At 40.7% G+C, this 27,281-nt stretch overlaps 1 protein-coding gene across 1 annotated transcript; it reads right to left on the reverse strand.

Annotated features, from left to right (window-relative positions):
* Positions 1–227: 227 nt before the first annotated feature.
* Positions 228–26,142, reverse strand: LOC311046269 (prohibitin-2-like). The gene is made up of 10 exons (XM_084058482.1): positions 26,044–26,142; positions 23,769–23,901; positions 23,560–23,644; positions 20,218–20,297; positions 19,708–19,892; positions 17,180–17,309; positions 12,595–12,698; positions 7,331–7,408; positions 5,230–5,312; positions 228–3,061 (listed from the first exon to the last, which is right to left on the reverse strand). The coding sequence occupies exons 1-10, from the start codon at positions 26,062–26,064 to the stop codon at positions 3,034–3,036; spliced, it is 927 nt and encodes a 308-aa protein (XP_083914608.1). The 5' UTR covers positions 26,065–26,142; the 3' UTR covers positions 228–3,033.
* Between the last annotated feature and the right edge of the window lie 1,139 nt (positions 26,143–27,281).

Raw genomic sequence — 27,281 nt, forward strand, 5'->3', positions numbered from 1 at the left:
CTTTTCTGTTTTTGTGGGGTTGAAGTGGTTAATGATTTGGTAGCATTTAAAAAATGTTCGTCATGGGGATCAAACCAACCTTTCATCTGTTAACTGTAACCTAATTCATGTCATGAATTGATACAACAATACAGTATATAAATAAACAGTATGACAGGAATTGTGCCTTAAGAAAACTAAAAAGATGTTAACAGTTATATATAATTCAAGAAATCCACATGAACGGATTTGTTCCAAAAACAATATATGTGATCTTTATTCACTCCAAACTCTGTTGCGTTTGCTTTGCCAACGGGAACACAAAAACCTCTTTATAAAACAAACAAAAAAAAATCTATCAATCCAGAACCAATCACAGAGAACATGTGATTCAAATCACACTCGACTACAAAAATTGGTCTTTGTAAACTCTGTATAAACATGTATACTCGTATAAACTTGTATATGAACTGGTGTGTCTCAACGTGTAACACTTTGACACAAATACTCTTTGGAATGAGCTTGCTTGTGTTGTAGGCTAATGCCTAATGTACACCTCATCGTTCCATGGTGTTCCGCACCGTAAATAGCCGATCTACAAGCTCACAAAGCATCGTGTTGGCGACGTGTTGTGAGCTTGTAGATCAGCTATTTCCGGTGTGGGACGACACTCGGCGTAAATCAGGCTTAACGGTTTGATAAGGGAGCATGAGTTGACACTCATTGGACTCTCTGTGGTCTGAACACAAGCACTTCTGAATGGAGCGTTTGTTTCGCCAAGTGTTACAACACAACAAAACACAAAAAGCCACGGTATGCATGGAGGGCTCTCTGTGGCCGCGGAAATACGTCGGACAAACAATGCCCGAGCTCTGAAAGGACAGTACTTTTCCACTGCACTGAAGTTCTGCGCTGTATCCCTCACTGGTACACAAATGTACAGTTCAGTCTTGGTACAGGGAAACCCCCACTGTGGTCAATGTTGAAAACAACATTATACATTGAAGAAAATAAACATTAAATTGACATTTATAACGAGGCAGGTGCACGGTCAGTGCAGTGGACTTGAGCCCCGTTGAGGCACCAGCCACTTCCCCTCTCCATGTACACTGGTATGCCCTTCGCACTGACAAAATGTGGCAAAACGCAGTTGATCTGTATTTCGTTTTCAAAATATTCTGGATCAGGGCCCACTTGGGAATCTTGAAAGTCAAGTCACCCATCTGACCACTTGACACGGAGCATGTTAATTTGAATGATCAATCAATCTAACGGTGTTCCGGCTTGGATCAACGGAACTAACGTTAGGTTCCTTATTCATCGGTATCACAATGAGAAACACTTTTCAAAGTTGTAAAGAAAAAATACAATGATTGTTTTTTTTAACAATAACATTAATTCATATTTAATGTTATATCATCGTAAGAGTTTTAGCCAATTAGTTGGGGACCACTTGAAATATCCGCATGGCTCACCAGTGGGCCTCGGCCTACATGTTGAGAACCACTGAGCTAGATGGATGTGACGCGTGTGTCCTCTTGTTTTTGTCTGAGCTGAAACGGCACCGTCCATTATGAACAGCAACAGGTATAAACAGAGTGAAGAATAATAAGTGTCATAGGTCGGAAAAATCTGGGCCTCGATTCTCTTTCAAAGTTCAGAGATGAAAACACTGTGACAAAAAAAGAATCCATCAGATGTAACGTCAGGTTTACATCCCTTAATGCTCGGCACAGAGCAGCTCGCTCGGGCGTGCATCACAAGCCTCAAGGCCTTGCTGTCAGCGAGTCTACCTCGTTGTCAGGTGATGTAAAACTCAAAGCAATGGGGCCGTGATTTGCTGCATTTGTCAGTGTGAAAAGCATACAGGCATACCGACCTCCAACATGAACGCAGCGTAGGGAAACCTGATGCTAAACCAGGTGTAGGAACCGGGCGTACTGCTCCATTTCCACGACTAAAAGCCATCCTACAGATCCAAGCGGCAGTAACTAAAGCTTGCTGAGCGTTGGAATGATTACATACAGGTTTTCTAGGACCACAACTGGAAAGCTCAAATCAACAATATTATAATTACACACATAAATATTTTCTATATATATAATATAAACCATATCCACTTCTTCTGTAACAAGACTTTTTGTTTTTTACAGGCCAAGACATAAACATAGGTCTAACATAGTTACTGCCGTCGGGACTTATAGCACAGTAAAAATGTATTCATTTGTAACTCTGAGAGAATACAAATGGAATCAAATGGACCCTTACGGGGAGAGGTGAAGCATGTGTCCACCCAAAACCGCAAACCCAGGACCCTACCCGAGACCCAAGCAGGACCAGGTCCAAAACATTGACTTGTCTCTTGGTTACTGGACGGGACGATGATAATTGTCGTGGGACTTCGGTAAATTAGTCAGAAATTGCTTTACCTGTATGGACCCGTGAAGACCCGCATCAGCCTTATTAACATATTAAACTCTTTAATCTTCACTTGTAAAATGAGACGCATGCATTGTAATTACGTTCAAAAATCTACATCGTCTGTTCTTGCATTTTGACTGAGCCACACTTGATGTCAATATCTGATTGAAACGCAGCCAAGGGTTTTCTTAAGCGACGTGAAATGCAAACTACAAGATAAAGTATTGTGAGCTTAGCTTGTATTGGCAGAAAATGTAATTATGTAATGTAGCCCTGTGCATCGTCTCCAGTAACGGGTTTAATGATATTGAATTATTCGGTTCCATTTGTAGGCGGTCAAGAGTTAAATTGACACGCAGGATGTTATCGTGTAATGATGCGACACAAAGAGAAGCTTGGATCAGATAGTATGAACTAATGTAGTATGGTATGGTACGATACTGGTGTTCTACTGGTATCTGACTCAAGTGTTAGACCAGGTGAACACTGGTACAACGTCATACCTGAACTAGAAGTGTAATGTGGGGTAGAGGACAGTCCCTGTGCAGTGGAAATACTTCATAAATCATGTCATAGTGTCAAGTTTGATAGCTGTGTGTGAGGAGGAGACTGACTGGACGTAAATGGAATCCTTCAGACTTGAGGCTTCACCGACTGCAATCTATAGAGAGGGAGAGAAAACAAAATGAGGAGAGAAACTTTAGGAGAGATTTAAATTCAAAACACGACCGTCTTCACAATGAGACGAACATTTGCAAAAACATATAGTATATGCCAGGCAGACGCTCAAATAGATGAAGCTGAAGATACAGCAACAAATGCAGCGAAACATCGTTAAACAAAATAAAATGGTCTGCCAAATGCTTTGATGGCTGCTGCTGTCAGGATAAATACGTTCTTTCAAAAGCTGTGTGTCAATTAAACTCATTGAGATTTCTATGCCCGTGTCAGAAAAAGCAAAAGGCTCCGAGGCCTCTGCTTTGCAGCAGGATAAACAACGGCCCTTAGCTGTGATCTGTCAACTGGAACTTTTTAACTTGAAACGGCTTTTCCTCCCTTCATGTGGATATCGTCTCGGTGACGGATGGAAACCGCATATGTCCAAAACAGTTACTTTTCAGGATTCAAATTCAAAAATAGCAAAAGTAGCAGATCTACAAGCTCGAGACGCGGCGCTTCGTGCCGCGATCTGCTTGTAGATCTGCTACTTTTGATGCTTTTGTGTGACGCTGTAGTATGATCAAGTCATTTACGAAAAAATACAAAAAGTTACAATATGGAGATAAGAGGTTTCTGCCCGACAGCAACGATTTTCTTAACTAAAGTTTCAGCCCTGTGTGTTTTTTTTCTTTGCACCTTATGTCTAATCATGCACATTACCTGCCGCTATGTGGACCTACCGATGTGTTACCACTTATATGCATTTCATGCTTAACCTCATGTACATACTGTATCTGCTGTGCAGATATAGTAATACTCTTTGACATGCTTATTTATACATGCACCCCCCACCCCCCATTTACTTCTCCCTTTCCGAAAATCAACAAAAAATGATGTAAACCAGTGATGGGACAATAAGGTTTCCGATATGATTACAATATTCCATGGCCTGTTCCGGAGTTAACACTTCATTAACCCCTTTGAGCCTGTCATCCCTATTGTGGGCATGTCATTGACAAATCTCTTTTTGAAGAATGGCTATTTCCGGCACAAGGATAAGAAGAATAAAGTCTGCACACTGTTCTCAAGCGCCAAAAATAACGACCTTTTTATTTATGCAACGTTTCGACCTTCTAGGTCTTCATCAGGCAAATATTTGTACCCGATGAAGACCTAGAAGGTCGAAACGTCGCATAAATAAAAAGTTAGTTTTGTTGGAGCTTGAGAACAGTGTGCAGACTTTCTTCTTCTTATCCTTGATTCTTCCCTTGATGTCCAGCACCTGGCCTAAATGCAGGCGTGGGATGTGCACACAATTCTCTCCGTGAAATATTTCCGGCACACCAACACCATTGTACAACAAAGTATAAAAATAGGGCTTAAGTGGTTTATTATCGGTCTACAGCATAGTTTTTTTTAATGCTTCGAGTGGTTGGTGGATGCGTCAAGAGCCAATTCAAAGTCCTCATGTTATAAATACATGGTGTGGATCATAGCCCACATCTCTTGATTTTCACAAGGAAGAGAGAGCCTTTTTTAAACTGGCATGTAACGAACCACCGTTCAGAGGACCCATTATATTCTATTGAAGGTCTATTTGCAGGGGTGCACATAACTGGTGCGCAAGCTTGGGGGCTTCACCAAACGATGAGAGAGGAAAAAAACGACGAAAGTCGGCGGAATTTGCAAGCAGAGCGTCCTCTTTTTTTCCCCTCGCGCAGCTGCCCCCCCCCCCCCCCCCCCCGTTGACAAAACTGTCCGGTCGGCACCGTGCTGACTCCCCCACCCCCCCCCCGTCCGTCCGTTGACAAACGGGACCATTTATTTGTTGCGCACCAAGTCACATCTCCAGGTGCTCTTCTGCGTACTAGACCTAAAAAGTTATGTGCACCCCTGTCTATTTGGCTGTTTATTTAATCTACTTCACCAATCTGCCAAACACTGGCGACGGCCCTATTATTCAGTGTTTTTACATAGACCTTGCAGCTTCTTCCAGGGTTCATGTGGTATAATTTATCAATTCGGTCACCTTTTTCTTTTCCGATAAACACAAATTCGGGTTGCGTTTATGCGAAGCGCATTAGTGTTTCTAGTGAATCTATGTGTTGCACGTGTCAGCAGGACGGTGACAGTGAGCTTTGAGGACGCTTCACTTGTCACACAACTCACTTGTTGAAGCGGTCGCCGTGGTCTTGCAGGTTGAGCACCAGGTTTTCAGCGCTCAGATAAACTTTGTTCTGAGACTGCGACAGCTGCAGGTCGGACAGAGAATGACACAGAAAAGGTTAGACTTCAGCTGAGTGGAACTAATTTACAGTTTTACCTCTCTGAATTCTTCAACTCAAAGTTATGACCCGGAAATGTGTATAAAAACAAACATTTTATCTATCCATCTATCTACACAGCATAACAGAGCTCAGGCAAACTCGTAACACTGCATACCAGAGAGCTTGTAATAGTGTGAATCTTCACTGATCTCACGATTCCATTCAACTACTATTCACCACAGGTAATGATTCAATTCTACTATGCATCTATATGTTCTACTGCACATTAAATCATGTTAATACAAGCAGGCAGATACATATTATGAACTATTTTATTTACAAAGTACTTTAACACGTTCCACGCCAGAGTTTAATATCATAATGTACTCACCAGTGCCAGCGATTTATAGTTGTTTTTTTGTTTTTTTCACGTCACCACAGACCTCGCTAAATACCTTATGATCGCGCGTTAAACTGTTTGTAGACACACAGGGTAGCTGTGTGAGTGGCCCAGAGAAGACCGTTTCAATCGGCGAAATTCCATTTTGCAGTAGTCGCGGTTTCTGTTAAACAGCGTTCAGCGAGGAGAAAAACAACTCTGAGATAATGGCGGATTAGGGGAAGCTTTAGAGCGGCGGCGGATGGGAACGAAAATCCATATCCGGGTGTGCTACAATGAAATGTGTCACTGCGAGGGAGGCCTACAATGAAATGTGTCACTGCGAGGGAGGCCTACATTGAAATGTGTCACTGCGAGGGAGGCCTACAATGAAATGTGTCACTGCGAGGGGGGCCTACAATGAAATGCATCACTGCGAGAGAAAAAAAAAAAAAAAAAGACCACTTCGCGTAGAACTACGCGACTGGCACGCTGCGCAATTATTTAGGTTTGTGTAGAAATACACGATTGGCACGCAATGTGTTAATGTGATGTGTGTTTAATCACTCTCCATGTTTTAACATTAAATGAAATTGTAAACCAAAAACACACAAATGGCCCAGTCTACCTATTGTGAAAAGGTTCAGTCCTTAAAAAACAAAACATAAATCTTTCTGCAGTGCATTACAATTTGACATGTGTGCTGCCTGTAATATTTAACAATATGGTATTCACACATCTCAATCACAGTACACTTCTCTGTGTACTGAGTACACAGTAAAATCATTGTTACATTTAGCTAAAGAGTCTAGAAATAAATATAACCAAATAGAAACAGTGTCACATTGTGACGTGTTGTGTGTCTGTCTGGCAATATAGCTATTGCTGGACTTTCCACCAACAGTCCCAACCTCTCATACGTGTTCATATGGCGCCATCTAGTGGCTCAAAACCATTCCAACACACCGAGTGTCTGAGACTGAAAAGTGAAATCCAGGTGAAAGGCTACGATCGCTGAATGGTTTCACTCGTTAAATCCTCTTCAGGTGTAAAGACAACATGCGGGTGAAGGCAGGAGACGTCTTTTAAGGACAAATGACGCATCAACTGTGTGAAACAAGTGCGTTTTATAGGCTTAAGGCTCTGTGTTTCTTAACTCCTTAAGACCAGACACGTTATGATGCCGCATATGATCATAAAACTATCATTCTCTTTTCAGTGGTATTGAGTTATTTTATCTGTAAATAGGAGATGTATATTATAGTGGACACAAAGGTCAATCTAAGGGCACTGGTTCTTAACGTCAAGTCCGGGGACCACATGGGGTCCGAATTTGACCTTTTACGGGTCTGTAACTCCTTTCTTTTCTTTTAATGCATCTCTGACCCTGGAATATTGCGGGTCCATTTGGTTCCATTTGTACAGTGTCAGAGTTAAACTAACACTGAGGATTTTACAGTAGAGATTGGGGACCCAAATAGAGGTCTGTGGCTTAATGCAAATCAAACTGGGGTTCCTTGAAATTATGGGTTAAGGTTGAGAATCACTTCCCTAAAGGTCCATCTAATGTATCTATGGTCGATCTATGGCTGATCTAAGGTTGATCTAAGGTCGTGGTCTGTACCGTTTTGGCGATGGCTTGGGCCGCCCGGATTCTCCGGAGTTTCAGGTAGCCGGGGTTCTTTGTCACGGCCTCACCCAGCTGTTAAGACACAAGAAGACACACAGGCGGGGGTTAAAAGAGAAAACAGTAATTCTTGCATTTTCTCAGTGATACTCTCTGTCACACACATAAAAGGCAGGGTGGTTAGTGTGACATCTGTTAGTCATCAAGAACTACCCTCAGGATACGAATGGAACCGGCTCCACTAGTTGTCACTGTGCTGCACGCACGCGCACACACACACACACACACACACGTACGTTTGTATTACTATACTTCAGAGGACATTAACATTTTAGGACAGTGATTTTATAAAGGCATATATTATTTTTGTATGCCATTTTTAACAGTTTAGTTTAGTTTATTTGCACATATATTAAAAACATATGATGAAACAACATGGAAAACGATCAATACATTTAAATGGAAAAAACTAAAATCAAAACATGTGCCGGGAAGGCCAAACAAATTCAAAAGGGTAACCGTAACCCTAAAGCCAAAAATAGCCAAACGACAAGCTCAGTTGTGAGCTTGTAAATCAGCAAATATTTGATAAATCTAGGCATAACTGTAACCCTAGCCTCTAAACTTAACTTAGTACACACACACACACACACACACACACACACACACACACACACACACACACACACATATGCAGGCTGAAGAAAAAAATGTCTGTGTATCACTGTGAACACGTGACGGAGGTAAACGACACATTAGTTAGAACTCTTTTGTTCCTTGTAAGGAAAAGCCAAGGGGTGTGACCTTAGCAGGACCAACCAGTTTTGAAGATAATAATGACCCATCAATCAGTCTAGGACAACAGATACAGGCGTATGTGCGTGTGTGTGTGTGTGTGTGTGTGTGTGTTTACTGTCAGGCATATTAAAATTAATAAGAGTCTCACGAGGGAGAAAGGGAAAGGCAGGAAGCATCATGAAAGCATAGCTATGGGGAACTAACAGCAGCATGTCTGGAATATGTGTTTGATTCCTTGGCTGAAACCTGTCGGGTTGTTGTCGGGTGGAAACCTTCTATATGTCCAAAACCGTTCTGTTTTTATTATTATTTTCAAAACATTTAGTGGAAAAAAAATAGTGAAAATAGCGCGGTGTGAAGCGTTGTGAGCTTGTAGAGCTGCTATTTTCACACATTTTATGTGACGCTCTTGTATGATGAAGTAGGGATTTAAAGTAATTTACAAAAAAAGAAAAACAAACATTTTAAATATGGAGATACAAGGTTTGTACATAAATTATTTCAGCATTAATATTATATGGGAAATGGGAGTAGGGCTGTGTCATATGAACAAAATCAAATGTCATGATATTTTTGACACATCTTGATATTGATGTGATGTATATCAAATGTATTTTTTATTTACTTTTTGAAAGTATAAAATAAGGCTTTAGTTTGCCATATCACAATATGCAAAATCCTAGTTTCATATCACAACCGATATAACACGGATATATTGTCCAGCCCTAGACAGGATAACCCCACACCGTTTTCAATGCTCCCAAAGTGAATTGATTACATGTAAAACCTTTTGACATGATGAAGACCAATCTGGTCAAAACATTGTACACTTTAATAAATGCCACTTTGGGAGAATGGAAAACAGTGTGTGAATATTCTATCTTCTCTCTTGTACTGGTTATGCCTCCGCTGGAAACAGCCATAGCCAGAGGAATTATGTTTCTGGGTTGTCCGTCTGTCTGTCTGTCTGCCTGTCCGTCCCAACCTTGTGAACGTGATATCTCAGGAAGGCATTGAGGGAATTTCATGACATTTGGCACAAACGTCCACTAGGACTCAAGGATGAACTGATTAGAAGTAGGTGGTCACGGGCCAAGGTCACTGAACGCAATATCTCCAGGAATGCCTGAGAGGGAATTTCATAACATTCGGCATAAATGTCCACTCGGATTGAGGGAGGAACTGATTAGAAGTGACCTCATAAAAAAACGTTCATAAAATTCCTTCAAAGCCTTCATTCACCACATATCGTTCCTGTCGGGGGGGAACCTCACATGTCCAAAACTGTTACTTTTCAAGATTCAAATAAAAAAAAAAATCTGTTTGGATGTGCCTGTACCCTCTTGGACTGCGTATGCAAAATATTAGAAGATGCATAACACAGCACAATGACAAAGACGACAGCGGTTGAATCTAGCTTCCTGTTGGACCGTAGCCAACAGGAGATATGTATTGAGATTGAGAATGCGGTTTCCCTCAACACTGGATAATCTCCCTCTCCGATCAGTTAAGATGTGAAAATGAAAACATTTTTGTTAAAATGCATTACGTTGCAGATTGTCTTTACTCTTACCCAGTCTGGTTGAAACATGAAGGCATTTTTTATATTATGGTTATACAGTAACTCATTTAGACTTGTTGAACCTACTGTATGTGTTGTTATACCATTCAAGCTGGGACAGCAACTGTGTCACATTAGTTGTTTGCTTAGAAAACTTAGGTTAGGATTTAGAAGGCGTTTTTAGAATCGGCCTCAGGTGTTAAATGGGTTAAAGTTATTTTTCATTTACGTCCTCTCCTCCGAGTGCTCGGATCTTTTCTTCTTTCCTCTGGTATTGTTCCCGTTGATTCTAGAAGCACTGTCTACTTTTTTGTTTTTATCTCTTGAGCACTTGGTTGGCTTCAACGTTTTTCAGTTCAATTAACTGTTGCATTCCTAATCTCCTTCTAAAGGAGCTCAGGAAATAAAGAGTGAAGAAACCTCTGCTTTGGATCTCATGTTTCATACAGTAACAGTATGTGCCCTTCCAAAGCTGTGGGTCACGTTGGTTTACGTTCAACCTGGGAACACTACAGACCAGCGAAACACTGTGGCTAAAATGAAACGTTTATAAAATGGGTAGTTCCAATACTTGATTTTGACAGGCTGAGGCCTTTGTAAAATGCTCTATAAAACACACAACAGTGACCGCATTACTATGCCAGGCGAATGGTTTCAAAATGTCCAATTTGGTTTTGATTTACAAAAAAATGAACAGGGTTCTGATAACCCTGTAAGCAACAAATAGGCCATGCATTTGATCAATAGCGCATTGATTCATTTCACATTTACAGTGGCAAGTTCAAAGGTTTACAATACTCAGAACCTTCCATGCAGTTATAGCGGACACCGTCTGAATGTAAACGTACCATAGCAACCATATTGTTTATACAGGGACCACTTTCTTGTAGTAATTGTCTCCGCCAGGAGACATTGTTTTCACTTTCCACATGTCAAGCTAACATTGGTCAAGCCTCACGTGACAATACGGTGAAATAGTGTGATCTGATTGGCTAGTGACGTATAGCGGCCTATAAATACATGTGTCACTTTGAAAGAGTCTTAGCCTCTTTCAAAGTGAGGTAAGACAGGAATAATCACGAAATGTAAGGACCCTGAGAAATGGCGGATACTGTAACAATTGGATAGGACACTTACATAGACAGGACAGATAGGACACTTACACAGACAGGACGGATAGGACACTTACCTAGACAGGACGGATAGGACACTTATACAGACAGGACGGATAGGACACAACACAAGTCTGCTGGCGGAGACTTGTGCTCCGAGGAGCACTTTTTCTAGTTATTCTTGTAATGACATGATTATTAAAACATATATATTGGGATATTTCTGTGATTTTCATGTTGCCATATTTGGTAATCATTTTATAAAAACAATAAGCCATACAAGGCTGTGGTTTACAGTGGTTTCATAACAGCTAAAACCCAATTCATATTTGTCGCACAGTAGTTTCTGACACCGAGAATAGCAGACCAACAAAAGCTTGTTGGTCTGCTATTCTCTGCCGTTCTTGTGCACAACAACATTGCACGATGAAAACTCAGGATGAAAACCAACATAAATTTGGCTTAACCCATTAAAACCGGTAAAGAATATATACTGTATATAGCTATATAGCAACATATTGAACAGAAATAGCAGATATACAATATATTTATTTTAACAAAAATCTTCTCTTCTGGGGGTCCCTGGCACAAAACATTTTCAGATGGGAGTCTGCGGCCAAATACATATCATTGCGGGGGTCCTTGGCACGAAAAAGCTTGAGAACCACAGATTTAGAAGGCATTTGTAGAATCGGCCTCAGGTCTTAATGGGTTAAGGGGAATTGTTGGGAACTCCATGCAGTGTCTAACAGCGGCCCTTAAGCCGTTGTAAAACCACTTAAAACCATGTCCTCTTGGAGCTTATTGCTCAAGGGCACGGTCACACGTTAGTGTCGGAAACAGACGCGTCCCGTTCACATCCCTTCCATGGGAGTGAATGAGCGGAGCTTCCTGTTGGGGCAAGTTGACGTGGTGTGTTCAACGCATGTTAGTTCAACGTTGGTGAACTTCAACCAATATGAACAAAGCGTGTGGTCGACCCCACTGGGAAAGATGTTTTCACTTAGTTTACTTTCAGTGAGCAAACTACTTCAACGTAAGTCAAACGAGCGACAGACCAGCAAATAATGTTCACCCCTTCCTTAGTTAAGTACACAACAGTAGAAGACTGTGGTTGTACTGGTCAGCTCCCAGTGACCAACAGTAGTAGACTATGCATCTACATACTAAAGGTTGGCAAGGAATACTTCAAACAAGTTCCAAAAGTCAAGGTCAGAACTACATTTTGAGGCTAAATCTAGTATGGCCAGTGGACATCTTAGCTCTCGTCTTCATTTTGTTTCTGTATATATATTCATTTAGTTTTTGTTTTTCTTTGGGTTATGTCAAATGTGGGTATTAAGTGTTGCAAACAAGGCTGCTGTGTCGCAAAGACACATTTCAGTGAAAGCTGATAAAGCAGTATCGTATTGCATTTGCATCGTATTGAACTGGGCAGCTCCCAGTGGCCGACAGCACTTCAGCCCCATTTTATACCTAGGCTATTTGAAAATAGCCGATCTGCAAGCTCACAACACGTCGCATCGCGACACGTTGTGATCTTGTAGATCTGCTATTTTCAAACATTTTGGTACTTTTACTCTTGGTACTTTAAGTACATGTTGATACCAATACTTTTGTACTTTTACTCAAGCACATTTTGAAGTAAAAACTTTTGAGTATGTTTTTCCACCACTGGAAATAGGGTGCGTGCTTCATAGGGTGCTCACAATCTTGTGGACAGACGGGTTAGTTAGTTGACACTACAGGCGGTTCCATGTGGTGGTGAGTGTTTCTGAGGGACAGCTTACCATCTTAGCAGCCTGCGCTTCTCCTTCAGCCTGGATGATCTTCTGTCTCTGGTCCTGTTTGGCTTTCTCCACGTAGAACTGGGCTCGCTGTGCCTCCTGCTGGGCTGAAGGGGGACAACACGCAGCAGGTCAACACCATAACAGAATGCAATATAATACACAAAAGCAAAGCCAGATCACTACTAGGATCAACTCCAACTATCCTTCTAGTTGACTAATTAGTTGTTGGGCTTCTAAACTAATGTAGGTTAGATTTTTTCGGCATTTTTGGAAAAAACTTTGGCACATTGCCGTAGTTAGCCACTTAACCCTGGCATCCCTATTTTGGGCAATATGTTTTAATATTGGTCAAATTTCTCCTTCAGATTTACACAACGCATCACGTTGTGTGCTTGTAGATCTGCTATTTTAGAATAGCCAATGGAATCTTTGTTATTACACCTCATTAGGCTGAAGCTGGGTGACAAATTCATGATGTCAGAAAAACCTAGGGGCCAATAAAAACTATGACAAAGGCACAGGCACACATATGTAAATTGAACATCCCGTTCACGTCTCATTTTATTTGATTTTATTAGACGTCATACAAGAGTTTGCTAATAAGCGAAGAATAGCCGAGTCCAGAAACTGTGATTTCCTGGCTAAGAATTTGGTTCTGCCATTCTAGCCGAGTCCAGAAACTGTGATTTCCTGGCTAAGAATTTGGTTCTGCCATTCTTGCTAATGGTCTTAAGAGACATGGTTTCACCACCCAGGCTGCAGGCAACAGACTGACTGAGGGTTTAGCAGGGAAGGACTGGGCCCCAAGAGTAATACTGGGTGAGGTCAGTTTGTGCAACCTGTGCTGAAAACCAAATAAAAATATATTCAGTTTTGACCATATGAAGGGATAATTTGTTGTCTATTCTCTGCAAGCGAGGGATGCAAATGCACATCACCTGAGTTCAATAGTAAAGAGGTGTGTGGCTGTTATCAGGGGTGTACTGGAGCCTGGAGGTGGGGCGAAGTGGAGCACCGCTCTACTAGTTCAGAGCTGCACGAGCTTACCCGCGTGCGCGTACCTCACGTATCGATCAAAAACATCCATTCGCAGTCTTCACACCTCGCTCACAAAAGCTGCCGACAACGTGAACATAGGAATGACCCTGGCTGGATGCATATCAATGGTCCATTGTGTGCCCTGCTAAGTAGCCGACTGTAGGTGTAGGCATACTGTCAGATGTTCTGTCTGAAGCAGTCCAAAGAGAACGTTTGGATATCAGTGGCTGATGGATTCATGAACTAATTAAAAAAGGTGAAGTCTGAAAGGTAATGCTTATGACAACACTAACGTATCCCAATTATGCAAGTAAATAAAATAAAATGATATACAGTGTATTGTGGGTCAATAAATAGGCCTACTGTACATATGTATTAAAGTTCATTTCAATCGGTGATCGCTCACGTGCGTGACGTAGCGCACCACTAGTTTAAAAACCCACTGTACACCCCTAGCTGTTATTGACTGTAGTTTATTTAGTGAGCCAAGATAGAGGCGACAATCCTACCATAGACATACTATACGTAGGTAGATGCCGCATTGGCCACTAGAACTAGACCTGGAGACTACAACCTTTTTCTGTTTTCCCGACAGCAACGATATATATCTATGGGAACAACAACGACAACTCCTGCAAACAGAGGTCTGTATGCGTTGCGTCCTGCACTGCCCACGTTCAGCATGACGAGATTCAGATTTCACCTCGGCAGGCGATGGTCACTCGACTGTATTCACAGGAGTGTCAATCAAACCTGGTTTGTGCACGCCCACACAGCCCTGAGAAGAGGTGCAATCAGCCATAAAACACCCGCATAAATCACTTCATAATTGCACGAGGCCATGAATAATGTATTACCTCGTGATTCCAGGTTACCTTACACAGACAAAAAGGAATCAAATGAATAACAGCTCAAAAAAGGACAAAGCGGTCATTAGAATACAACTAATGCTGCTTTCCCTCTGGAGGAGTTGACGGTGAATGTATTGATGCTGGTGCTTAGCCAACATTTACCGCTATATGGAAATATTAGGTAACACTTTCTCACATGTCTAGATAGAATCCATTATAAACATAATGCATTAAAATCATCTTACAACACTGTATACCGGTAAGCAGATCTATACTTGTCGCGGGTTCGAGTTCCGATCCAGATGGCCTTTGCTAAGGCATAAAAGCCCCCAAAAATATATATATTTTTTAAAAAAAGCAGATTTATACTTGACTGTATAAAGCTTTCCATCTATAAATTCACTGAATCTCTCTGTGTGTGTGTGTGTGTCTCTCTCTCTGTCTGGTGCATAACTCAAGCACCGTCCGACCGATTGTGTTCAACCGTGCCGTGTACATCGCTGTGTGTTGTGCCGAGTGGGAATGCATTATAGACACAGGCTACATAGAAAGTGTTCCACGAAATCCATGGGTATTGGCTACAAGTCACAACTTGTTTCATGCTTTTTTTGGTTGGCTCATCCGTCCCTAATAGCCAGTGTTATTCTCCACGCCTATGTGGGAGTGTGCACCCCCACCGATTAGCTGATTGTTATTCGAAAACAGTCGACTTCATGGCCAAGGACAGGCCTGCAGATCACATACTGTAAATCAGGGGTAGGCAACCTTAGGCACGGGTGCCAACACTGGCACAGGGGAGGGTGAGCGCACTGGCATAAGTGTCAGAGAGAGGATTTTTGGTTTGGTAAAATATTAAAAACTATTTAGTCAATTCATTGAAGTCCCCCCGCATCTTTATGCAAATTACAACCTACCTGGAGACTACTACCTTTTCCTGTTTTATAACCATTACTATCAACGTAAGATACGTTTTTTGTTATGAAAAATAAGGAAACGAGTATCCTATATCACAACATGTCTGACATTTATAACAAAACAAACCGCTTGAATTGAGTTATGATTGATTTTAATAGTGGAGAGACCTCTTGCTTCAATAAACATACATGAGGCATACATGTATCAGGATTTACATGTATAATGTTGACATGGCACACTTGACTATCGAGAAAATAAAAACGTGGCACTTCATGTCAAAAAGGTTGCTGACCCCTGCTGTAAATGACCCCATGATGTAAACTTCAGGTGATCGGGTGGCACTGTGGGTAAAGTACCTGTCCACCACCGTGGGGTCTGGGGGTTAGAATCCATCGCGGTGCATTTGGCTTGGCCAAGCGTCTAAACCAGTGGTTTTCAACCTTTTTCATGCCAAGGACCCCTAAATTGATATACATTCGGCCGCGGACCCCCCCCCCCCCCCCCCCCATCTGAAAATGTTTTGTGCCAGGGACCCCCTGAAGCAAAGACTTGAGTTAAAAATGTTCGCTTTAAAAAATATATATATTCAAAGATATGCGCACATTTTCAAGATTTTTCAAAAATAGCAGATCTACAAGCTCATAGCGCAGCACTCAGTGCTGCGCTATGAGCTTGTATATCAGCTATTTTTGAATAGCCAAAGCTAAGTCGTTAAAATGATTGTGCCACTGGTGGTCCCCGGACCACTGGTTAAGAACCACTGGTCTAAACACAAACGGCCTTGTTTGGGGGAGGGAAGCCGGGCGGGGGGGGGAGAACTTTGTCACTGCACGAGCGACTCCCCACCTGTCAATGGGGGGACTGGGGGGTGTTGAACGGGAGGAGTGGGATAGTGGTGCTACATCCTCCCAGTGGGGGCTCCTCACTGGCAGGTGAGCCAATAGGGTACAACAGCAGTGGCAACGCATAATATAAAAAAAGATGTGGCATTATGTGTGTGGCTGTTTGAAATTGAAACAAAGTACAACAGACAGCACCCTCTGGTGGTGAAAAGTGAGATGACAACGAAGGTCAAATTGGAACACTGAGGATTGAGAGACTGTTCACAATGCATGGGACGCTCATTGTACAGATATACGACACAGAATAAGATAATAGACAATAGAATGAAGTGTTCTTTATCTTCACAGATAAAAAGCTGAGCCGTGCTGTGTCTGAAACTACTTTCTCACCAGACTGTTGCATTTGCTCTTGCAAATGTTGCATCACAGATGGAGCAATAAACAGTCTTCTGGCCAAAGACCTGAGACAATACCCTTTATATTACAAAATAAGATGATTCAAGTTCTTTGCACATTACTCTGCTCATCTCAATCTGAACCAATGCTACAGAACTCTCTGATTCAGTGTTAGCTGTAATGTGTAACTCTCTGCACTGCTCAACATTACAATTGGCCTGCCGGAGTGGAGCTGACTACACGTTCCAATTGCCCACTTTGGCCAGTCAAACGCGTAAGCACTATGTACTTCGTCGTACATTGAATAGTGAAAATAGCAGACCCACCAGCTCACAATGCATCACATTGTGATTCAAATTAAAAATAAAGTAGCAGATCTACGAGCTCAAGCGTTTCTAGCTTGTAGATCTGCTACTTTTGATCCTTTTGTGTGACGCTGTAGTATGATCAAGTAGGGCATTAATTTACGAGAAAAAACATAAAAATCTAGGATATGGAGATAAGAGGTTTCTGCCCGACAGCAATTGTGAGGTTTGCTCTTACCGACTTGTTTGGACTCCACAGCGGCAGTGTACTCCCTACTGAAGCTGAGCTCAGTGATGGACACATCGTCCAGAATGATGTTGAAGTCCTTGGCTCTCTCATACAGCTCTCGTCTGATCAGCAGTGACACCTGGGAGAGAGGGGGGGGGGGGGGCAGACACAACACAGCGGGGGGATCTCAAACATTTCTCGTCAGTTTCCACATCAAACCAGCCCACCAAATAAGAGTCGAATTTGATAATACTGTATGATGTCAGATCTGTCCAAACCTGGTTTAGTACTGAACTGCATTAGATGGGGAGATGTAAGAACTACCATTACTACTATTGCACACATTCACTACTGTCTACGGTCTAGACTCTAACGTTCACGGACGATACCGACAATAAGCCAACATTCTCTAAAGGGGCTGAGGGGCCAAAAGTCTCTGGGCATAACTGTACTCCCAGGTTTTCAGAATGAGGCATATCCGTTTCCTGTTCGGTTTCCCTTAGCTTGCTTTGATTGGCTCAGCAGCAGATTCGATCTGGAAACACATGTGAAGGCGTCATGTGTTTCCGATTTAAAGATCACTTATCAAAACAAACTTACAAAGTGATTTACACAAAACTTTGATCTGTGGAAATTCAATCCAGAGATCAGCTCCTGGACGCAGGTTCAGCGCAAGGGGAACGGCTCGTGTTCAACGTTTTCTAGAAAGCACTGTTGTTGCATGGCGGAGATTGTATGATCTTTGTAGGACACTCTGTACATCTTAGACTTAAGTACCAGTCTGAAGGTGTTATGCAAGCTAGTAGTTATTCAGTTTGTTCTGGAGCAGTTAGGACTCCCACACAACATAGGTGGGAACTGGCAACCATGTAAAAAATGAAATCAAACAGCGGGCCCACAAAAAAAAAAAGAAACTACAAAAGGTGATTGGACAATATGGACAAATCTCTGCCACAGGACCGCCGGGGGTTCAAAGTCTTTCAGAAAAGTTCAAAAATAGCAAAGGATTGTAGTTCTACAAGCCCACCACATCACATTGACTTTTTGCAAGTTTGCTTTAACCACCTTCAACCGGGTGCAGTACGTTAGTCCGACAGCGCATTCCTCCGACAGCGCAGCGCTCCGACGTTTCCAATACTAAACCCGAACCAAACCCGCACCCTAACCCTAACCGCACGCGGATGCCACATAGTCGGAGAAAAGGTTTGTCGGATTAACGCATGCCTCCCCCTTCAACCTGGCATCCCTATTTTGGGCATGCCATCATAGACAAAAAAACGTTGTTCTTATTTTTACTCCGTGGCTCTGAGAGAGGCTAGCCTTCTATAAGAGGGACAGACGTCTGCATGGAGCTTATCTTGCAAACTGCAGGGCCGATCAGCACCACATTCCTTAATGATAAATTATGTATTTTTTAAGTAATCAATTAAATCGATTAGTTCAATTAACTGCTGCACCCCTAGTATCAACACCACATGTAAAATAAAAGCACGTACTCTATAACGCAGCATGCATGTCTGCCAACATGTACTTTAGTAAGAAAATAAATGTTGACTGTTTGTCAGACGTAACTCGTTAGCGGCGTGGCTAATTGCCCACAGGCTGTCTGTGGTCATAAACAGCATGTGCTCTGTTATTTACACACCAGCCATGTCATCTGGACATCTGGCTCAACGGCACAGTAAAACAAAACAGCAATCATTCTCAGGTCTATTCACAGCAGACAACTAATGCTGCATTCTTTTCAAAACAAAAGGTGATAGATAGACAGATAAGATATACTGTAGATTAAAGGCATTGTAGGGAACATTAAGCCTAAATTTAAAAAATATTTATATATATTTTTTTTGCATTTTTCCCCTCTATCAGCCACTATATAATGATGCTGGGGTGTTTTGAAACACAGTACTCTTTCTGAAAACCCTATTTTCCCTCATTGTTATTGTTTGTGCAGTTCGTTTCCCGGCCACCAGGGGGTGATGCCTCCATAGACTTCCATAGACTTCCTTACGTACCGGACAAATATAACAACAACAACAATAGGGAAAATAGGGTTTTCAGAAAGAGGCCTGTGTTTCAGTGCAGGAAAACACCCCAGCATCATTATATAGTGGCTGATAGAGGGGAAAAAATGCAAAAAAAATATATATAAATATTTTTTAAATTTAGGCTTAATGTTCCCTACAATGCCTTTAAGGTTGGGATCCGGAATCGAAGGAATCAGATCCGACATCGAGGAACCAGAACCAGTTCCTTCTCACTTGGAACCGTTTCCGGAAATGGTTTTATCACACTGTCAGAGCTGGTATGTGGACCTCACGTCAGCTATACAAATACAATACCGGCGATTCTCAAACTTAACGACCATAAACTCTTGAGAGCGCACAAACTACGGGTCCATTTGGTTCCATTTGTACGCTCTCAGAGTTCCAAACCTGTAAGGGTCCATAACCCAGAGGGTCCCTGGACCTCACTTTGAGAACCAATTATAATGAAGTGCCAAAATGACTTGTTATTATGCAGTGGTATGTGTGTACCTGAGCTCTCTGTGTGATGAGCTGGGAAGCGTTGAATTTGGCCACCACACTCTTCAGCACCTCGTTGACGATGGAGGGCAGGACTCTCTCATCGTAGTCCTTCCCCAGCTGCTGGTACATGGCCGGCAGGTTGGCCGCATCGGGGCGAGACAGCACACGCAGCCCGATGTTCACCATCTGAAGATCTGGACACCAAACCATCCACACAAAACGGATCCAATGAAGTGCATTATTTACTCATAATAATACTTTTAAGTTAGTATTATTGTGAAATATTTAGAAAGAAAAAAAACACAGACAGACTTTCAGACAGACAGACACTTTCAACCTGGCGCCCCTATTTAGGAGATGTCATTATAGGCAATCATTTTTCACAACGCAGCGGGTTGTGAGCTTGTACATCAGTTATTTTCACCACTATTGTATGACACTATCATAATGATATGAAATAAACATCCTCCACCTTCTACTAATATAAGATAATTTGACAGCGGACAGCGCGCGTCTCACCTTTGCTTCCTGTCAATGAGGCGATCTTTCTGGGTCTGGCTCTGATGTCATAGATGATTGGATACTGGAACCACGGTATCCTAACAACAACAAACAATGATGCTTCATTTCACATTTGCTTTAAATCACTAAACTCAAGGATTACACTCAAGCTGGGGTCAGACAACGGGTTTTCACACTTCGAGAGAGAGCGAGAGAGAAAGAGAGAGAGATTATAACAACCTAAGAACTACAGCAAGTCCCAACTGCCAAGGCAAAAACTATTCTAAATGTCAACAAAAACATAACACCCTGAGCGAAAACTATTCAGAACAACATTACAAAAGTCTGAAAACCTACTGTATACATGTTTCTCTTTCAAAGCTGTTGTAAGTTATATTTTCTTGTTAAATGTTTTTTAAATAAATATTTAAAGCTCTATAATATGATAGTAATCATTGCTATACAGTGTTAGTTCAGTAACAGGGGTCTCCTTATTTCTCTGGCTCTTTATTAAACAGAAAATGTTTTTTTCAGGTGGGTTGCCAGTTTCATCTAATCAGGAGAGAGAAAGCAAAGCAAAGCAAGCTTCAATTTTATAGTATTTCAGTTTCAATTTTGTCTGCTCACTTTTGGTTTTGTTTCATCACTTCTAATTTCAATAGTTTGTCCTGAATCATGTACTGTATGATAAGGCTGAACGATTAATCGTTTTCAAACCGAAATCGCGATTTGAAACCACGCGATTAGCTAATCGCAAAGGCCGCGATTTTTTATTTTTTTATTTTATCATAATAAATAATTGTAATATTAATATTAATCCCAGAGCACCCGCGGGACTTGTCTCCTTCTATCCAGAGTGGCTGCCTCTCTCTACAGGGAGCGAGAGGGCAGCGCCCCCCCCGCCCCCCCCCCCTCTCTCTCTCTCGCTCTGTCCCTCTCATAGAGTTAGGTTAAAGTTTGTCGAGCGGCCGCGTTGCGCAACTTAAGTCCCCGATGCCGCGCGTAGCGGTAAAACATTATTTTCGGTTCGACACAAGTAGTGTAGTAGTAGTGTTGCTCATATCTATGTTTGTTTCTGTAAGTGTAACTTATATTTTTCCCATCATTATTAAACTATTACTGTCGGATGCTGTGATCCAATGTAAACAACAATACGATGCAAAGCACTTCCTGGTCAGTGTTGCCAGGGTTTGAGAGAGAAATAAGCAACCCTGTCTATGAAAACAAGCCCAAAACAAAAGAAGCGACTATGAACTGTATCTTTGTCACTTATGTACAGTGGTGGAAAAAGTACTCAAATGTTGTACTTAAATAAAAGTATCAATACTGCAATGTAGAAGTACTCTCTTACAAGTAAAAATCCCAAATTCAAAATTGACTTGAATAAAAGTAGGCCTACAAAAGTATTGGTTAGTATTTTATTAGTATATTAGTATTTAAGTAAAATGTACTTAAAGTACCAAAAGTAAAAATACTAATGTTTGAAAGCAGATCTACAAGCTCACAACGCGTCGCATCGCGGCGAGTTGTGAGCTTGTAGATCGGCTATTTTCAAATTACCTAGGTATAAAATAGGGCTAAAGTGGTTAATGTAGGTTTTATAATATTATAATTTATATCTGCAAAGTAACTAGTCACTAAAGTTCTCAAATAATTGTAGTGGAGTAAAAGTACAATATTTGCCTCTGAGATGTAGTGGAGTAGGAGTTAAAGTATTGGAAATTAGAAATACTCAAGTGAAGTACAAATACCTCAAAATTGTACTTAGTACAGTACTTAAGTAAATGTACTTAGTTACTTTCCACCACTGCGTTATGTATTCTGAGTTTTTCACTTCCAAGGAGTAGTAGTAATACAATGTACAGTAGGAGAGGACTTTGCCTTGTGAGACAAAAAAGTGTTAATTTTAGTTGAATGTTAATCTACATAAGCTAAATACTGGATATCAGTAAATATGCTTCTGGAGCCATAAGTGAAAGACTTACTTATTTCACTGCTGTGAATTGTTTACACGAAATGGTAATTATTTGTTTAATTTTATTTTTATTTATTGAACTTCATTTCAGAAAAAGCTTCTCTTCTTGAGCCATAAGTTAATGACAACAAGTTCAATGTTGGGTTGTTTACAAAAATAAGCTATTTCTATTCCAGCTAAATGTTTAAATATATACATGGGGAAAAAAGTACTTGGAAGATACATGTTGGAAGCAATGAAGCAATTCATATCTTTTAGTTCTCATCCTTATTTATTAGAATCTAGAACAGTAAATAAATGGTATGCCATTTGGTAATGTTCCATTACTTCCAATTACTTTTTAAACGTACACAGTGAATACTAAACTGAAGCTTGACTTTGAAAAAATGTTTAAGATTTTTTTTTTTTTTTATTAAAAAAATCGCAATCAAATCGCAATCGCAATATCGGTCAGAAAAATCGCAATTAGATTTTTTCCCAAAATCGTTCAGCCCTACTGTATGAGTTGAAATTCTCTCAGCTTTGCCACACTACCTTTAGCTGCCGCAGTGGTCAAAAGATCCAAAAGCATCATTCAACCAACCTGGAACAAATCTGCCAGGAAGGATGGGGGGGAACTTTTCTGATGAATACCTAATTTTTGCAATAACAATACTGTGTATACATTTGTAACGGCACTTTAGTTTCTGTCTCTTCATAACCAACACTTACTTTATGTAGGCCCCTTGTACATATATATTTTTTTTCCTCTATGACCTTTTGCAAACCTACTCGGAAATATTTCCATCAACAGTGCGTCATATTTTCCATTCAAACCCAGTTTGATTCCTGTGTTTTTTGGGGGTATGTGTTAAAAACGGATTGACCAAAAAAGCAGCTTGTATTATAGGACTCGTGTGCAAGGGCCTTTAGCATTGCCATTGTATTTCTCTCCCTCAGATACTACAAATTTTACAGTCAAACCAAATCGCTCTGTCCTTTTTCATTTAGCCAGTTAATACATCATTAGCCAAGTAGCCGGAGAGACAATCATGTTCTATGTTATGGTAACATTACAGCTGTTGAAGTAATCAACCCAGGACAACCTCAACCTTGAGACTTATCTCAATAGCTAAAGATTGGACATGGAGGCCATGACATTATTAAGACGATGTGGGGGGGGGCGGCTTCACCGGCGCGTTTCAATGTGGTAGCTCCCTGCTTCTAAATTCAGCAAGAATTCCTGTCCCAGCGGTCCCAGCTGTTGGTGCGCGAAAGCGCTTCCCTTCGTCTGATGTGCCGCGCACTGCGCGCAGCATGCATTTTGACAACGCATGCGCACCTGCGCACCAGTTATGTGCACCCCTGACTATGTCAGTGTCTTGTTTCTCTCTTCTTCTTCCTACCTAACATGGAGTCCCTCAGACAGCACTGTGTCCATCTGCATCCCTCCAATCCTGTTAAACACGATCGCCCTCTGTCCACCTTCAACTGGAGAGAGACAGCGAGAGAGAGAGAGAGAGAGAGGTTGTCAAGTACAGTAGCCATGAAATAATCTGTCATGATATTGGTAGTACAGTAAATAAATCATCATCATAATTCCTGTGATAACTACCTGTGTATGTGGCTTCCCTGACTCCATATATCAGAGCTCCTGCTCCGATCAGGAGCTTGGCACCAATCCCCGCCCCTCGAGGACCACCCGAAGACATCCTGCCTGCCATTTGCCTCAGCTGCTGCAGTAAACCCTGAGGTTGAGGTAAGAGAAGTAAACGCTATTAGTTGATAAGCAGACACAAGAACACACATTAATCCTACACACACCTAGCACCTTGCAGACTGACTACACAGAGTAAACAGAAAGCCATAAAGGAAAAACAACCTGTGTTCCAATGGATCCAATTCAGTTATTTAGTCATTGGTTAAATATTTATAAAACTGCTAGCACAATGAAAGAATCAACAGTAATATGAAGATACAAGGCTTCTGCCGACAGCCCAACAATATGCTAAGCTTTATGGCAATTGAGGCTACAGTTAGCCCTGGCCCATAGCGTTAGGAGTTCTCCTTAACACTATGGGCCAGAGCTAGGCTACAGTATGCATTTCTCTCTCCTTTAAATGTATTTAAAGTTTAAAGGGATTCTAGGCAACTTCAGAGATCAAAAAAAGAAAAAAAAACTGACTGGATATACAGGTTTTGTAGCAATTTGTAGAAATATTAGACCTTAATTGTCGAACTTTTAAGCATGTTCTAATCATGTATACTTTAAAACATTTTCCAAATATATATATATATATATATTTACATTTTGGAAATAAAAAGCCAATTTAACACCGAGGTGCCCACTCTTTCTTGGTGCCCACCTATCCTGTCACCATGTGCAGTCTATGTAAGCTGAAGTCATTAGTATTATTTACATTCAAATTCAAAGCATCTCTTATACAAAAACAGCAAAACATGTTTTTTTCTTGTTTGTTTTAATCATTATTAATTCAAACAAAAACAAAACAAAACAAAACAATTGAGACCAGAATATGATGAGGATGCATTTGAGATGTTTTATCATTTCATTCCAGTGGTGGAAAAAGTACTACATTCTTTCTTTACTTAAGTAAAAGTATCAATACAATGTAGAAATACTCTGTTACAAGAAAAAGTCTGGAATAAAAAAAGTACAAAAGTATTCGTATCAAAATGTACTTAAAAGTACCAAAAGTATTAAGTATTCATTATGCAAAATGACCCATTTCACAAGTTTTCAAATGTATACACATTTTTTGAAAAGAGCAGATCTACAAGCTCACTATGCCTCGCATCTGCTAGTTTCAAATGGCCGAAATGTAAATAGGGCTGAAGTAGCTCTGGTCCATAGCGTTAGAAGGAGAACTCCTTCTAACGCTATGGACCAGAGCTAGGGCTGAAGTGGTTAATGTATGTTTTGCAATAATAATAACAACATCTACAAAGTAACTAGCAACTACAGTGTTCAGATAATTGGAGTGGAGTAAAAGTAGCTGTAGAATACAACTCTTGTAGACGTATTTATGATTCTGACGTTTTCAATCTACGAGAGTTGTAGGGTTCACCCCCCATGGACACAGGGACGTTCAGCACTATACCCCGTAGACACTCCAAACATGTACAAATTGAAAATAAAAGGTGCTTACCCCCACGACGCAAATGTTAACTCTCGCTACGGGGTAGTAGTTTAATGTAATAATACATATCTTTCAATAAAGAAGTGTTTTAATGCGGTATTTTTTCACCCTCGTTTACTTCCTGTTTACATTGAGTGTAATTCCGGGTTTCACCAAATGGGCGCGTCACTACCGCCCATTGGGAACTTCCAACAGAATCGGCCACAGACGGCATTAAAACACTTCTTTATTGAAAGATATGGATTATTACATTAAACTACTACCCCGTAGTGAGAGTTAACATCTGGGGCGTGGGGGTAAGCACCTTTATTTTTAATTTGTACATGTTTGGAGTGTCTACGGGGCATAGTGCAGAAAGTCCATGTCTCCATGGGGGTGAACCCTACAACTCTCGTAGATTGAAAACGTCAGACTCATAAATACGTCTACGAGAGTTGTATTCTACAGCTAGAATATATTATATATTATAATATATTATAATATATAATACAAAATGTACTTAAGTACAGTACTTGAGTAAATGTAATTAGTTACTTTAGACCATTGGATGCATTTGAGATGTTATCATGTCATTCAAGTGTTGCGTTAGCATGGCTGCTAGCATCCACGTTGCTAATGTAAACATGTGTAACTTTAACATGACAGCAGTGGTCGTTCACATTGTGTGGGACAGTGAGATAAAACAAACAGTATCATATAATACAGACATTCTAATGATAATTAACTTACAGCGGGGTCTTTATTCGCCATGCTGCTGCTGCTGCTGCTGCTGCTGTTGTTGCAAAACTTGAAGACGAAATTTCAACCAAGGTCATGTGTCGATGATGTACTTCCGTTCAGTGGAGCATTGTGGGAAATGTAGTGTTCAAAGTGAGTCAACGGCAGCATAATTCCTAAAGCTACACTAATTCATATTATTGTTATTGTTTACTCTTTCTGTATATATCTATCACTCAAAAATGGGTAAATAATGCATAACGCATTGTGAGCTTGTAGATCTGCTATTTTCAAAACATTTTTATACAATTTATACATTTGAAAACTTGTAATTGAAAAATGAAATGGTACTTGGCATAATGAGTACTTTTACTTTTGGTACTTAAAGTACATTTTGATACCAATACTTTTGTACTTTTACTCAGGTACATTTTGAACTCCAGACATTTACTTGCAACAGAGTATTTCTACATTGCAGTATTGATACTTTTCTTTAAAGAGCTGGTGCCATGTTTTTGCACTTTTTCTGTTTTTCATGTGTCTATGAGGTTGATAGAACTTCATTAAGGCCCCCGCTGGTGGTTTTATGGTGTTTTATGTCTTCTCTCATTATTTGGAGTTTCTTCCTGGAGGCTGAAATCTTGAGTTGTCAAACGTGCCAATAGAGAAACAGCCCTTTAGTGACATCACAGAGCCCCCAAAAAACATACCCTCCCCCTCATTATCATAACACAACAGGTGTGGGCATGAGGAGGAGGAGGGACTAGGACAGGTGGGTGGTGCTAAGGTGGTGGAGGAGGTGCTAAGGTGAGAACCAGGCATACTTAATGAACTGGAGGCGTGTCCACATAAAAAAAATGTTTAAACAATTTCTGTACACTTTTTTTTTTTGAAAAAAAATCCTTACATAAAAATTATACCTTGATCAGGTTTTAGGGTTGACAAATATCATGGCACTCCATCTTTAAGTAAAAATGTGAGTACTTTTTCCACCACTGGGTGTACATTGCAAAATAGAATAATAGTCAAATGTAATTAAATTGCATGTACACAGAAACATTTGGGGTTTTTTTGGTGGATTTTTTTTCTTTTTTGTTACTTTATTTCGGTTTTAGGGTTAGGGTTATGGTTATGTTATTTAATTATTTTGGGGGAGCCAGCCCCCCAAACTCCTGAAATGCATAGAAATCTATGAAATCTAAATAAAGAAATAAAGAAATCTATGAAAGTTATTTTTTTTAAAAGCCAGC

This window comes from Gymnoscopelus microlampas (genome assembly GCF_963454915.1).
Source record: "Gymnoscopelus microlampas genome assembly, chromosome: 5".
Taxonomy (NCBI): domain Eukaryota; kingdom Metazoa; phylum Chordata; class Actinopteri; order Myctophiformes; family Myctophidae; genus Gymnoscopelus; species Gymnoscopelus microlampas.